Genomic DNA, 13,932 nt, shown 5'->3' on the forward strand with positions numbered 1-13,932 from the left:
GAGCGTCTATTGTATCCGATCTAAGACAGACATAGTGTGCACACACACAGATGCACACACAAACCTGTCAGTGATTTTCTGCCGCAGCCACAACTCCAGTTTTTCACAAATGAGGATCCATGGTGCCTTTCTGTGTGGATACTCCACAGATGTACCTACTGTATAAAAGAATCCAAGAATGTTCCATGTGTGGTTACATGCAAGCAGAAGCAGGAGAAGAGCAGAGTTAAAGCTAGACAGACCTTGTGTGTGTGTGTGTGTGTGTGTGTGTGTGTGTGTGTGTGTGTGTGTGTGTGTGTGTGTGTGTGTGTGTGTGTGTGTGTTAAAAGCTAAAGCTAAGCAGAACAGAAGCAGTGGAGATGAGGACAACATCTGTCCCGTTAGTTTGATGCAGAGTACTTGAGAGTGAATTGTAACTTTGGACTTGTATCAACATTTTGACTGTTGTTCCGCCAACGATATGTGATATTATATAGCTTCAAAAATACGTTTTGATGTAATGTGTTAATAAATGAGTCAGTATCCAGCATGTGATTGTAGCAAACTATGTTTTTACTGCACAATGAATCACTGAGCATGATGAAAGATTAGCAGTCTAATTTGTATAGTCACTGGCATGTGTGAATTCCATGAAATACACCAGTTGAAGCCAAAGGAAATATCTGTATAATCTTCACACGTGGTGTCTTTGCAACAATGATGCAAGAAGCAGGTTTTGAATTAGTGCACGATGGGCCTATTAATTAAACTGGCCAGACTGACTTCTTTAACAGGCCATCATGGCGACCACATGTTAGCCGGTTTCTTTAGAACTTTTCTGACATGGAAACTGCATTAATTATGCCTGTTATTTAGATATGTTCAAATCAAAGTGCAAACACTAACTTTTGCGTACATACCATGTCATTGTAAACAGAGAGGCGTACCTTCTCTTAAGTTTTTGCAGTCATGCACCACTGTCGTGATGATGGTGTGAGCTTAAGCTGAGCCCTGCTTATATTGTTTAGAGGAGCAATACTTTCCTTGTCAGATCTTATTCAAATATGATACAACTAGTGTGAGTGTCTAAAAGTGCAATCAGCCTAATTGGTAACAGGCTTAGCAGCAGTGGAGATGAGTAATGCTGTCAGGCTACAAAAGCATAGATTATTGAGTTTTGTCTTGGGAGTTTTTCGGAAACATGTAAGTCTTGACACTACAGGAAAGTGGCTATTTCAATTTGTTGTGCATCATCTCAGTGAAAAAACTAATTCAGCCATAGATTTTAATGTGTTGTCTTTTTCTTAAAATGTCCATAAGAAGTCCTTTGTTACTGCTTGGTGACAAATTTGAAGCTTTGTTACAACCTTGTTGTCTCGGATGTTTTGTTGTTTTGGAAGGCCTAAGTATTTTTGACTTCTGTTCCAGCTTCAGACATCAAAAATCATTTTAGTAGAAACAGCATAAAAGTCCTCCAGTCTCTTATACTGCTGACTTGCCTTGTTCCACAACATAATTTCCCCCTTTCACTCCAAGGGCTGCTCAGCAATCAAATTCAAAACCTTAATTACTGTAATTGGTAGATGCAAATTAACAGCAATTGGACTTGACTGGGGTCATAAATCCACATCTCAGAAGCTGCCGAACTTCTGGCAATTCAGAGTGGACCACCGTAGGCCGGGGTGCTTAACTTACTTAGTAATTGCAAGTTTCATGAATCATAATGCTTATGAATTCCCCCTCGGCACACACACGGGCCCAGTGGGACTCCACTTTAAGCCACTGGGAGTCATGGTAAACTGAATGAGAAGCCACTGTGAAGCTTTGGCCTCTCCACAACAGAAATACCATGGAGAGTTGCTGGGTGCTAATGGTGTTTGGCTAATGACATTTCGAGCCACAGACAAAGAACATCAAAACCTAATTTTCTTTTTTTAGAATGTCAGTATCTTCTGGCTATTACTTGTTCGTGTTCACGTAGCATTTGTTCTTTCAGTTCAACTACAAATTAGTTGGGCTCTGCTCAAAACAAAAGAACATGAACACTCATGACTCGTAAAAATTGCACCACTTTGTACAGATCTGTTTAGCTTGACTTGGTCAAATAAAGTCTGAGATCTCAATGAAATTTCTTCTCAGTATGTTCAACACATAGAGCAGTAGCAGAGGGCCTCATCTCTCTTAGACACATACTTACAGGAACAAATACACACACATTCACACACATACACATTTACATCCACTTCTGCCCCTGTTGAACGTGCAAGTAGACATATATTACATGTGATTGTTGAGGAAATGAAGTGAAAAACAGGTCTGGGGTTGCGGGTTCAGGTTGCGGGTTTCAGAGTGACGAGATCCAGAAGCCAGCGGCGCTTGGTATTACCCCGGTGCTTCCTGCCCCACTGGCCTGGGCCAGGGGATGTGGAGGGTGTGGTTGAGAGGGGGAGGTGGGAGGCCATTGAAAGCCAAGAGCCATGAGACACCCTGCCCCACAGGATCCTCTCGGCAAGAGGCTTTAATACAACCCACGGCTCCCACACTCCTACCATCAAGCCCTGAACCTCAACCAGATCCCACTGTGGTTTGTTTTACAACCTTGAACCACTGTTAGCCTTCAAAACCTCAGCATGGTAATCAGGCTCTCACAAGATTCCACTTTCGCTCTTTTTCAACAAACGTTTTTTTCTTATTTACTCAATGGCTCTGTCTCAATAACACAAACTATATTTTCTTTTGCTTTTTACAATTCATTCTCTCCTATCATGCAAGTTTTATATTCCAAGTCGGCATGTTATTTCAACACAGCTGTGTGCAGCAGCAAAGTAAATCCCTTACTGGTTACACCTAATACCACCGAGGCAAGGACCAGCTGTGTGAGTCTGTATGAGCTTATTTGTTGTTTATCTTTATTAGCTAATTATTAACTTATTATTAACTGATGTGTTATTCATTTGCCCAGAGGGTTCCTCCTCAAATCCGATGACCAAACAATCCCAAATCTGCAACAGGTTAAATACTCAGTCTTCCCTACAAGTCAATCTTATAACACAAATCATGACTGATGCTCTGCCCAGCACATGCATAGACCCAAAGAATCCTGAACAGAAGAACATAACGTGCAATTAATTGCCTATTTGCAAATTTGTCTGTTCATCTTCCAGAGGAATTGGTCACATGATTAGCTTTTCTCTCCATGATGAAGTTCTAGTAAATCTCTTTCCAAGTCTTGCATTTTCGATACACAACATTGCCATGTCTTCACTATTTTGTGTGTTTTCCACTTGAGGAGCTTGGGGCTTGAGTCTTTTACTTCGGGCCATAATAATATTGGATTGAAGCCCTCATATTTCAGCGCTGATGTAAAATCAGCCTAGTGGCTTTTCAGAGTCAAATTGGATTTAAATTGTGTCAGAAGAGGGAGAGATGTTTTTTACAATAATAGCCGTGAATGCCATGAAACAGAGCATTTTTGCTGCAGAGCTTTTGATCCATTTTTATAAATAGCAGAATTTTGTCATAAAAAATAATGTTTCTGTGGTCTTTTCCTGCAATTAAAATAAGTTTGGCTCAGGAACAAGGGCAAAACTAAGTACTTGTATTTGAGGAGAATTTCTCTCCCTCTTCAAACTCCCATCCAGGCCTCCCCCACCACCGCCTAGCCTTCCTCAGCTGCGAAAGCATGTCATCATGTACCATGTCACCACATGATAGTGGCAGGCAGATGTCTAGTAATGGCAGACCTAGAGACTCTGCAGAAGGGTGTGTTCCACCTGCCTTGCTCTGTATTTTTTTTTTTTTTTCAATTTCAATCTATATGGTTGGCAGAGTGAGTGACATGCTTTCCCGTGGTATTTTCTGATTCCTCCAGGCCAAGCAGTGTGGTCTTTACATGACCAATCAGATACGTCAAACCACCAGTGTTTTTCCCCCACATGTACAACAAGAGAATCTGGCTTCAATTATTATTGCACCCCAAGGGGAACTTCCAAAATTCCTCCCTTCCTCATTTGTCAAAAATGAAGCTCTCGTTTCCTGTGATTGGCTGAAATATGTCTTTTGATATTAAATCACACTGGTTTCCACTGGCTGCATGACCAAGACAAATGTTTATCATATTTATTTATGTCATTGGAGATGACCCTGCTGCTCAGCAATGCAGCGACTTGGCTGCAGACTCCCATGTAATGTTGATTATGAGTAAGAGAGTCTCCTAAATAAGCTGAAGTTAAGAGATAATTTGGAAAGCATATGAGGTAACTGTGGTTTGTTTAATGTGAAAAATACAGTTTGGGGTTGGGGAGGGTGATGGAGGTACTGTTACAAAAGCCCTAATGAATCTAGACTGACACATCCCACCCAAAACTTACAGGGCTCTTAGTTTGATTTATATTATACTCTGTTGATAAATGTGGTTCCAAATGTTGATTAAGGATCTGTTTCACTTGTTTGTATGTCAACAAATCCAGTTATGCACCTCTGATCTCCCATTGCCATTGTTTTTGTACTTGGTGCTTATTGTCATAACATCACGCTCTGGTAGAGGCCTTTCCAGTGTGGCTATGGAGGGGAAACGCTATATGAAAATTACCATTGACGTTGCAGAAACAAATAAAACTACTCATGCTGCCACTACATCTGTAGCCATTTTAAGCCGTTATTTATACCATTTAAGCTCTCATTTGAACTCACCAGCACAAATAAACATATCATAATGAAACAAAAGCCCTGATGTCATATGCAGATGTTGAATTTTGATTATTCCTGTTGCCTTGTTAATTTGTCAGGATCTTGTCTCTCACCGGCAAAATAGATGACATCATTTTTTCTTGGCACTGATGGGACAGTTTTACTCACTTGACTGTAGCAGTTCAGAGTCAGCGCTGCCCACTCCTGACTTATCTCTACATCATTTTTTTTTTTACCATATTTCAGTTTGTGTATTCTGTAGAAGTCCTGTGTTTCTCAAGACAGAAATAGAAAAAAAGAGTCCGCAAGATCCCTACTCTCCAGACTACTGTGGCATGAAGCCAGGGCCTTAAGCAATGTTTACTGCTAATGATAAGCTGGCTTGAATCAGACTTTTATAAAAGGCAAATCATTTCACCTGAGGCCTGTTAGGTTATTTATCTGAGGTCTGGCTGTAAAAACTGAGCAGGCAAATGGAAGAGAGAAGTCAGTAGTTGTTGGGGCCCACTGCCAAGACCTTTTTACTGGCACTCTGTAATAGACTACCTAGTCTGCTCCTAGGGTCATGCGCTTTATTGTAATTGAGTACATAAAGTACACCCTGATCCATTGGGCGACCCCTGCAACATCAAATTATTAATTTATACATATACATGAACATCTGCTTGTTGAATGTGACGACACTTCTCCCTGCAATGTGTTGTGAACAAGGTGCACTTTCCTAGGTCTTAGCCTGACCTGGTCTTTCAAGGATTATTAGCACGCTACATGATTTACATTGACCCAATCAAAGAGCCTTTTCCCTCTCTTCCCCCCAGACGTGCACTGAACCTTGGCATCCTGCGTGATCCAGGTTCAGAGGTGGAGGACCGTCAGTACCAGGTCGATCTCCAGTCCATCACCATTGGAACGGCTCAGTGGGAGCAACTTAAGCCAGACAAGGAGGGAATGAAAGGTGGCGTGTCCGCAGAGAGTGAGAGGAACTCGCAGAACCCAGCCCTGGAGTGGAACATGGCCAGCAGGTTAGGAGACACTATATCACCTACACAAGTCATCTGTAAACTGTCAACCATGTACATAAGTGGTCATGAGCAGAGGAAATGAATGGAAGGTGAAATAATACATTTAACTAGCTAGATATTTTCCTTAAGACTTCGCAGATCCAAGAATGGCCTAAATATTCCATGATTAATTACATAGTCAGTAGAATGCTTGTGTTGCTCTGTATCTGCCATAGACTTTAAGCAGGCATTTCTTTTAAACTGTTGTTCTGACTGCATTATCAAAATGCTAAATGGTGTCCTTTTGTTTTGCAGCATTTTGGGGGTAAAACATGCATTATTTGAGTATGTTTAGCCACAGCTGCATGACTCAATGAGTGGCAGTTGGTTGGCATGATTTCCAGAAGATAATTACTAATGACTTATCCCTTGACTCCTTGTCATAACATTACCAGCAGGTTAGATACTTCACCTATCCAAGGAAATATCTCAACATTTTCAAAATGGATTAGTTGAAGCAATTGGTGTGCAAACCACACACACATATAAGGCTCCTTTATTATTTTTTAAGTTGACAGTCGAGTTTTTTTATTTATTCCATTATTATCCTTTATTGTTATTATTACCACTTGAGAAGCTCCGTCTTGACTTTGACATTTACCTTATTCACACTTCTTTCTTGTGCTCAACCACGTAATATCCTAGCTTTTGAACATATTTTACGTCAGATCAGATTTCAGGTTCTATATTAAATTTCGGCCAATAGTTCCCTTTCACCTAAATCTTACACACTGGACCTTTAACTGAGACCTGGTGACTACACCCAGTTCCTTGAGCTTTGTGCACCCAACTATGAATATCTAAGCACTCCCAGCGACAATGGCCGGGAGGATGGCCTAACTGTTGTTTTTAAAAATGTTTAACTTGTTTCCCCATTACTAAAGATACATTTTCTAGTTTTGAAGCTACTATGTTCAAAACATGTAGCACTGCTCCTGTCCATGGCCTAGTGATTTCTCACACTCCCAAACCAAAACTAAATTTTGCCAATGAATTCTCTTAATTTTTTTTTCATTTCAACAAAACATTGTTTGGGATTTTTAAAATCCACATTAAGGATCCAACCAAAGGAAAGGAAATGGAAAAAGACCAAATTGCATGTCCACTACCTGTATATGAAAGACTTTGACTTCTAATTATAACAAAAGTAAAGCAGCAAGAGCAAATTATTTCTCAAAACTAATCACCAGCACCATAATCCCAGGTACCTTAATAGACTTTCTGCCCTACTTCCCCTTTCAAATACCGACTTTGAAAAGTTTTTATCTTTTTTTAGCAAAAACTCACAGAATTTATATTGTACCACCTAGTATACTGACATTCCGAATATTGCTGATTATCCTGCCTGTGTTCTTCTCCTTGACATGCTACCCAGCTCACTCCTAAAAGAAGTGATCAGTGCTATTGGCTCTAGCCTTCTGGAAATAAGTAATTGCTTTCTTTCTTCTGGCTGTGTCCCTGATTATTTTAATAAAGCCAGCATTCAGCCATTACTGAAAAAAATTAATCTCAATAAGTCATTCCCACAGAATTATAGGACCATTTCCAAAACCCTGTTATCCAAAATTATTGAAAAGGTGGTTCTAACCCAACTTTTAGCTTTGTGTGACGATAATAACATTTGTAATAAATTCCAGTCTGGATTTTGCAATCGACACAATACTGAAACCACTCCCAGATATTTTATCATTCCTACACTAATGACACCCAAATCTATACCTGTCTTTTAAACCAGACAATGTCAGCCACTTGAGCATCTTAACAGAGTGCCTCACTATCATCAAGGAATAGATGACTCCCTTCAGCAATATTTAAATAAAAACAGAAATGATAATCTTTGGTCCCAATCAGCGAGCAGGAAAAAATGGCTCAGTCCACATGGCAACCAATATAAAAACAACACCAAAAATTCTCAACTGAATTTTAAAACTCATCATTAAATCCTGCTACCTCCACTTATGAAATATATCCTAAATTGAATCAGTTTATCGTTCTAGTAACATGTTTGCAGCTTGTTCAAATTACTCCTACTTGAATTTTAACCGAAACAAACAGTAGGAGTCATATCACACCCATCCTTGCATCCCTTCACTGGTTGCCGGTCTAATTCAGGATTGATTTTAAGATTCTTTTTTTAATAACTTTCAAAGCTCAACGTGGGCTGATGCCTAATTACTTTACCGAGCTCTTGACTCCCTACACTCTTGGTCACAACCTGATATCAGCTAGCCTGTCCTTGATAGCTGTCCGTAGGTCAAGGCTGGCTACTCTGTCAGGGCCTCAAGGCTCTGGAACTCTCCACTTGACAAGTTTAGGCTCGCCAACTCACTATCTGTCTTTAAATCACTGCTCAACACTTATTTTTTTATAAGAAAGCTTATTTAACGTGTGATTGATAACTCTGGTGCCACTGTGTTGTTTTAATTCCTTTTCTTCCTTTTTATCTTCCTTTTATTGCAACTATAATTTATATAGTTTCTTAAATGGGGCAGTTTTTGACTGTTGCCTATGACAGTAGTGGTTCAGTTGAAAGAGGTAACCCCCTCTCTTCTTCTCCCACCTCACCTCTATTCCCCATTTTTCTCCACTCATTCCCACTGGTCGAAGCAGATGGCCGCCCACACTGAGTCTGGTTCTACTTCTGGTTCTGCTAAGGGAGTTTCTTCTCTCTGCTGCTCATTGTGGGAACTGTTGGGTTCCTCTATAATATTTATGGTCTCGACCTTAATATGTTAAGATTTGGCATTTAAAATTGAGATGAATATGTCCCTCACACCTATTATTTTTGTATTTGTTTTTATTGCCTTGTATTTTGTGAGGCACTTTATAACCTTGTCAGGATAAGCACAATACAAATAAAGTTGTTATTTATATTATTATTATTATTTCCATCCATTATCTATTCCACTTATCCTCCATCAGACATGCCATCACATGGCCAACATACTGAGAAGGAACGGTGGAATTCACACCTTCAGGCTGAGTCGATAATTAATACCTGCATGTCTTAATTCAGAGTAAGCTGGAGTAAGCAGCAGGCACAAGAAGAACATGCAAAGTCCACGCAGCTGGCAGTTTCAAACCCAGAGCTTTCTTGTTGTGAGGCGACAGTGCTAACCGCTGCACCACCATGCCACCCTGAATGGAGTGTTATGACCTTGATTCTCATTTCTTATTATAAATCATTACACCCTTTGTCAGGTGCTGTTTGTGTGATCTGCTGTGAATGTCTCATGATTCATCTCATCAGTCTTAATGTGGGAGCAGCATGTTGTTATTAAATTAGCGCCCTATCATGGAGCCATCATGTTCAGTCATAATTACAAACCCTGTCATTTTTTTTATAGGCTCGGGAGCTAAAACATGCATGAGTGTAACAGCCTGTTTGGCCCCACAACCTTTTTTTTCCACTCGTGTTTTAAGAGGGAACAGTCCCAAAACTCACAGAATCACAGGCAACGAGTCCAGATTTGTTCCCTGTCAACTAAAAATAAGCCTTGTGGAAGAATTCAGTACAGAATCAACACAGGCTTGATTGAGACTGAGAGCTCACAGGTCATCACAGCTTAGTGAGGCTGACTGTGATACTCACACCTTTCACACACACACAGGCAGGCCCAGGCACACTGTAATGCACGTGCACACAAACCCTCATTCATATTCATTATGTAAACTATTTTCTTTACTTCTTTTTAACACTCATATACACACAAATCTTTGCATACACGTACACAAACACACACACACTCACTGAATATTTGGACCTCTGCCAGGAAAACACAGACTGCTGCTGGTGAAACTAATGCTGAGCCCTCTTCTCTCAGACTGCAATAAGATCCTTTATTGTGACAACCACTCAGGATTTATTTAAAGGAGACCCATTCTTACAGTTTCTTCTTCCTGCTTTGGGGTCTAGCTACCGTGTACTTTTAACAACATTGGACATTGCTTGTCTAAGCAATGTCCAAAAACATTCAAAAATGTCAGCCAACCTGTTCATGGTCTAAAAGATGGTAAAAGTGGTTATGCGTTCAGGCCAAACTTGTTTGGTTCTTTGAGTGAATGGAACAGAGCTTTTAGACTGGTTTATGTGTCCCACGCATGATTGCTATGTGCTGCTGATAAACAAAAACAAATTATTTCTTACATGAAATGAATTTATCATTTTAAAGCTGTTGTGTTTTATCATTGGTCTGTGCTGATTTCTCTCTCCCCAATAGTTTTGACCAAATCTCATTGTTATGCTTTTCTTGACCTGTTAAACCGCCCTCATAAGTAGTGGACTTGGACCTAGGTTAGTGTTCTACGCTTCTACTATACTGAGTCTGACAAGTCTGACAAGCTTATTTGACCAAAGGGCTACTGAGGCTTGAACCACATTTGTTCTTTCTTGCTGTCAGCATGTCTCTGTCAATGAAAACACGGCTGCCTGGGCCCTGTGCCAAGGCCAGATTGTCTAAAGGGGCAATGAGGTGAGATTCTGGGCTCACACTTTGGGCTCCAGAAGATACTAAATGCATTTTCAGAAGGTTCAACTTTCTTAAGTACGTCTGGATTTGTATTCAGAACTTGATTATAGGATAGCCTGAAATGTAGCTTAGCAGTTACTTTTATACTCAAAGGATTTAAAACTATTGCTTTCACTGTGACTTTTCATAACCGCATCTATCAATCAGATGTTTTTATCTAAGGATCACATCAAATTGTGTCTGTTTAAATGTCAACTGAATTCCTATTCCACTCCAACATAGCTCTTTTTTTTGTGTTTCCTCTCATTCCTTTACATTTTCACGTCTAAATATTTCAATTCACACCAGTAAGCAGTCTCTGTTTGGTCATGCTGGGAAAGTCAAAGTTGCTGCTGTCGTTAAGGCTTGTAAATTTCACCCTCGCACTCAGTTTTAGCTTCCAAACAAATCATTCAAGGTGGTTGTGGTTGCCTCTCTCCATGCTGTGGCAGGAACAGCAATGGAGGCCCAGTTGGAAAACAGGCTTTGCTGTACTACTGTGTGCGGCATGGTATACCCCAGCCACAGTCACCACCCAAATCTAGTCACGACTGAGCATGTGATTTAGAAAGTTCTAAGTTCACAGCTTTGCTTGCCTGCTACAATCACCAGCAGTATGCACCTCCTTGGTTACAATTAGTTTTGACACGCACCACTTCCAAAGTTTGCACCTTTCCCTCATTCCCTTCATCGATACCCTCGCCCCACCCACCTCTGTCCAGCTCTGGAATTGAGGCATGTTCACTCTGCACTTTTTGGGGGGTCAGTTCCAGTAGTTGCGGATCTGCAGTGGCCTCATTTGGCTTCCTGAGGTTTTGGGAGGAAATTCCAGCACCATGGATCCACTGACAGGATCTGTCCTCGTCACAGTGTGTAGTTGCCGGCTAGGAAAGACCCAGTGTCAGGGAGCTGTGAACTCTCTCATCTCCCCTCATGTCAGCCCCCCTGTGCTGGCCTCTTTCTTTTTGTCCATGCCACTGATATCTCCACCCACTGTCCATACTGTTTACTTTTGCATGTAAGAGACATTTTTTTCCATCTGTTTTTGTTTGCACCACACACATTCGAAAGTGCACGCATTCATAGGCACACTGGATCCAGTCAGAGGACCCCATGTTATTGGTAAACCGAGACTCGCACCTCATAGCTTTGCTGGTGACTGATAGCACCTGTCCACTGTAACAAGACACTCGTTGTTTCAATCGCTGTCTGAGGGGAGATTAGCCAACACCAATTGGCCTCACAGATCATTTGACCTCTGAATTAGGCCTCCCTCTAGCTCTCAATGTAAAGAAATGTGTCAGAAAATAATCCCTTAAGGGCACTGGTAATGCACATTTGTGTAGCAGAAGTGAATATGATATTGGTTCTGGTTAAGTACTGTACTCTAGGCCACCTAGAAACAGGGCTTTTTATAATCCTGGCCAACTATAAATATTGGAAGCCGTGCCCCTTGATTGTTTTAATAGCAGCAGATGTGGCAATTAACACCACCTTATAAAGCCCACTTGTATATTTGTTTTACTGCTAACAAATGTTCCCACAAATATGAGCTGATTGTGGGAATGAACATTAGTGAAATGGAGAGAGTTGATGTGAGAAGCTCTCAGTTTGATCTTGTGTATACAATTTAGGGGTGTTCTCAATTGAAACTTGTCAAATAATGTCTCACTCTCCCTTTAAAACCATATCCAAGCATGCAACTAAGATGTGTTAGACCAGAACTTTAAAAAAGACCAGAAATATTTTACAGGTCAGATCTGCAAAACCAAATTTTGAAGTCTTGTATTTTGAGTTCAGCTTGTCATCCCACTGGTTTGATTGTGAAAAGCCAGATCAAGTTTGAAATGTCTGTCTGTCAGCTAAGGCATAACAATAGTTCAGTTGAGAGCATTTTGTGGTTTTGACTGTATTGTGTTGACTTCGATCTTAGACAGCTGAGACAGTGTTACAAAGATTTTACAACTGGTAACCATAACAGGTTATTAGTAAATAAAGTGTGGTCCCTTATGGTTAGTGTTTATTGTAGTATAATGTTCAAATTACTTCAACACAACGTGATAAATATTTTAACAATGAAAATGTCCATGGAGTTGCTGTCAGGTAAATTATACTTAAGCCTACTTTAAAGTTTATATCTCCAACTGGAGAACTGTTATTTCTTATTATATTATGTTCTCCACATGTTGGAGTTCGATTCCTTTTTCTTAGATTTCAGAGAAAACTAGTAGCAACGTACTAGTTATGGAACCTGCCTGATGCAGTATCAGTTAACAGTTTAATCCGGTTTGTATCTCTGGACAGTATTCGGAGGCACCAGGAGCGCCGGGCCATCCTGACACCAATCCTGACTGACTTTTCTGTTCGAGTGACAGCAGCCCCAGCCATCATCTTCAGCAAGAGTCTGTCTCCAGACAGCGCACAGACAGAGGTCAGTTTCGACACACCTTTTGATGAATTCATCAATACAGCATTCTCTTCTCTTTTTTTTAAGTTTCCACAATAGAATTTATCTGTATTGTGGCAAAATAAATAATATAAATATATAATAAAAAGACTTCTCTTAAAAATTCACAGTCGCACAAAGAGGTTGCATGTTTTCCCCCCTCTGCTTTGTAGAGGTTGGTTCACTACTTTCACTGATATCTTGTGGCCTTTGACCTTGACCTGTTACAGTCATGATTACAACCATTACTCTCACAATCCATTGATCATATGAAAATAGACACAGATTATGTCAGATGTCAGAAGTATTTACGTTTCGCCTCAGAACATACAGTAACACACTCATTAGGAATCCCTCAGCCAGTCTGCCATGTAATGGAGGCTTTTGACCCACAGAGTTCAAACCTTTCTGCTTATACAGCTGATGTTTTCTGGCACAGCTGCCTGAGACTTCCTGTCTTTTTGAAGCTTTGTCCGACCACGCTAACGTGCCCCTTGACAATGCATAACAGCTAATCCATAGTTTATACTGACACACACACACACACACGCACAGTTTTGTCTCCATGACTTCAGAGGACATTGGATTGACTTATTGATGTTATGGGGACATACTTTATGTCCCAATAAGAGATAATAATGTGATGTACATCCCCACAAAATCAGTAATACCTATATCGCCTAATCCCACAATTTACCTTCACCCTAATCGAAACATTAAAATGTATATTATATCTTTATAAAATTACCAAGGTATTTATAATATTATAATTTACAATTTACATTCTACAATACTCAAATCTGCAATACTACAACAATGACTGACAATACACTCCATATGTTTCAGTAATCTAAATAAGAAAAAATTGTATTATTAATGTTGCCGAGGATATTGAATAAAATATTACATGTCCCTTTATGCTTTTAAACAGTAGGTCTGAATAAACAATGTTTACACAGCAGTTGCCAATGCCATTGTGTGTAGTTACTGTAGATGTGGTTTGTGTGTGGTTCACCCAAAATGTGTTAGTGAGTGATATCCTGTTGGATGTAGCCTCTGGGCAGAAGTTAAAACTGCTGGCTGTGGGTGTATGTTGGGGGGGGGGGTGCAAAGGGACAGAGTTGACGGAGAGAGCAACTGAGCTAAATGCAACAAGATAGAGGAAAGTTAAAGTAAATAGACTGAGACAAACTAAATGAGACCAAGAGTATAAAAGTGTAAAAAAAAAAAAAAAAAGAGAAGCAATTCT

The 13,932-nt window shown here is 40.2% G+C and overlaps 1 protein-coding gene across 6 annotated transcripts in view; it reads left to right on the forward strand.

Annotated features, from left to right (window-relative positions):
- The window catches only part of LOC109632016 (intermembrane lipid transfer protein VPS13B), a 313,199-nt gene that overhangs the window by 196,345 nt on the left and 102,922 nt on the right, over positions 1-13,932 (forward strand). For all 6 annotated transcript variants that reach the window (XM_069537175.1, XM_069537173.1, XM_069537176.1 and 3 more), the window contains exons 32-33: positions 5,487-5,690; positions 12,542-12,668. In XM_069537175.1, coding sequence (XP_069393276.1) covers positions 5,487-5,690; positions 12,542-12,668 — 331 coding nt within the window. The remainder of the gene's footprint in view (positions 1-5,486; positions 5,691-12,541; positions 12,669-13,932) is intronic.

Source organism: Paralichthys olivaceus, chromosome 13 (assembly GCF_024713975.1).
Source record: "Paralichthys olivaceus isolate ysfri-2021 chromosome 13, ASM2471397v2, whole genome shotgun sequence".
Lineage (NCBI taxonomy): Eukaryota > Metazoa > Chordata > Actinopteri > Pleuronectiformes > Paralichthyidae > Paralichthys > Paralichthys olivaceus.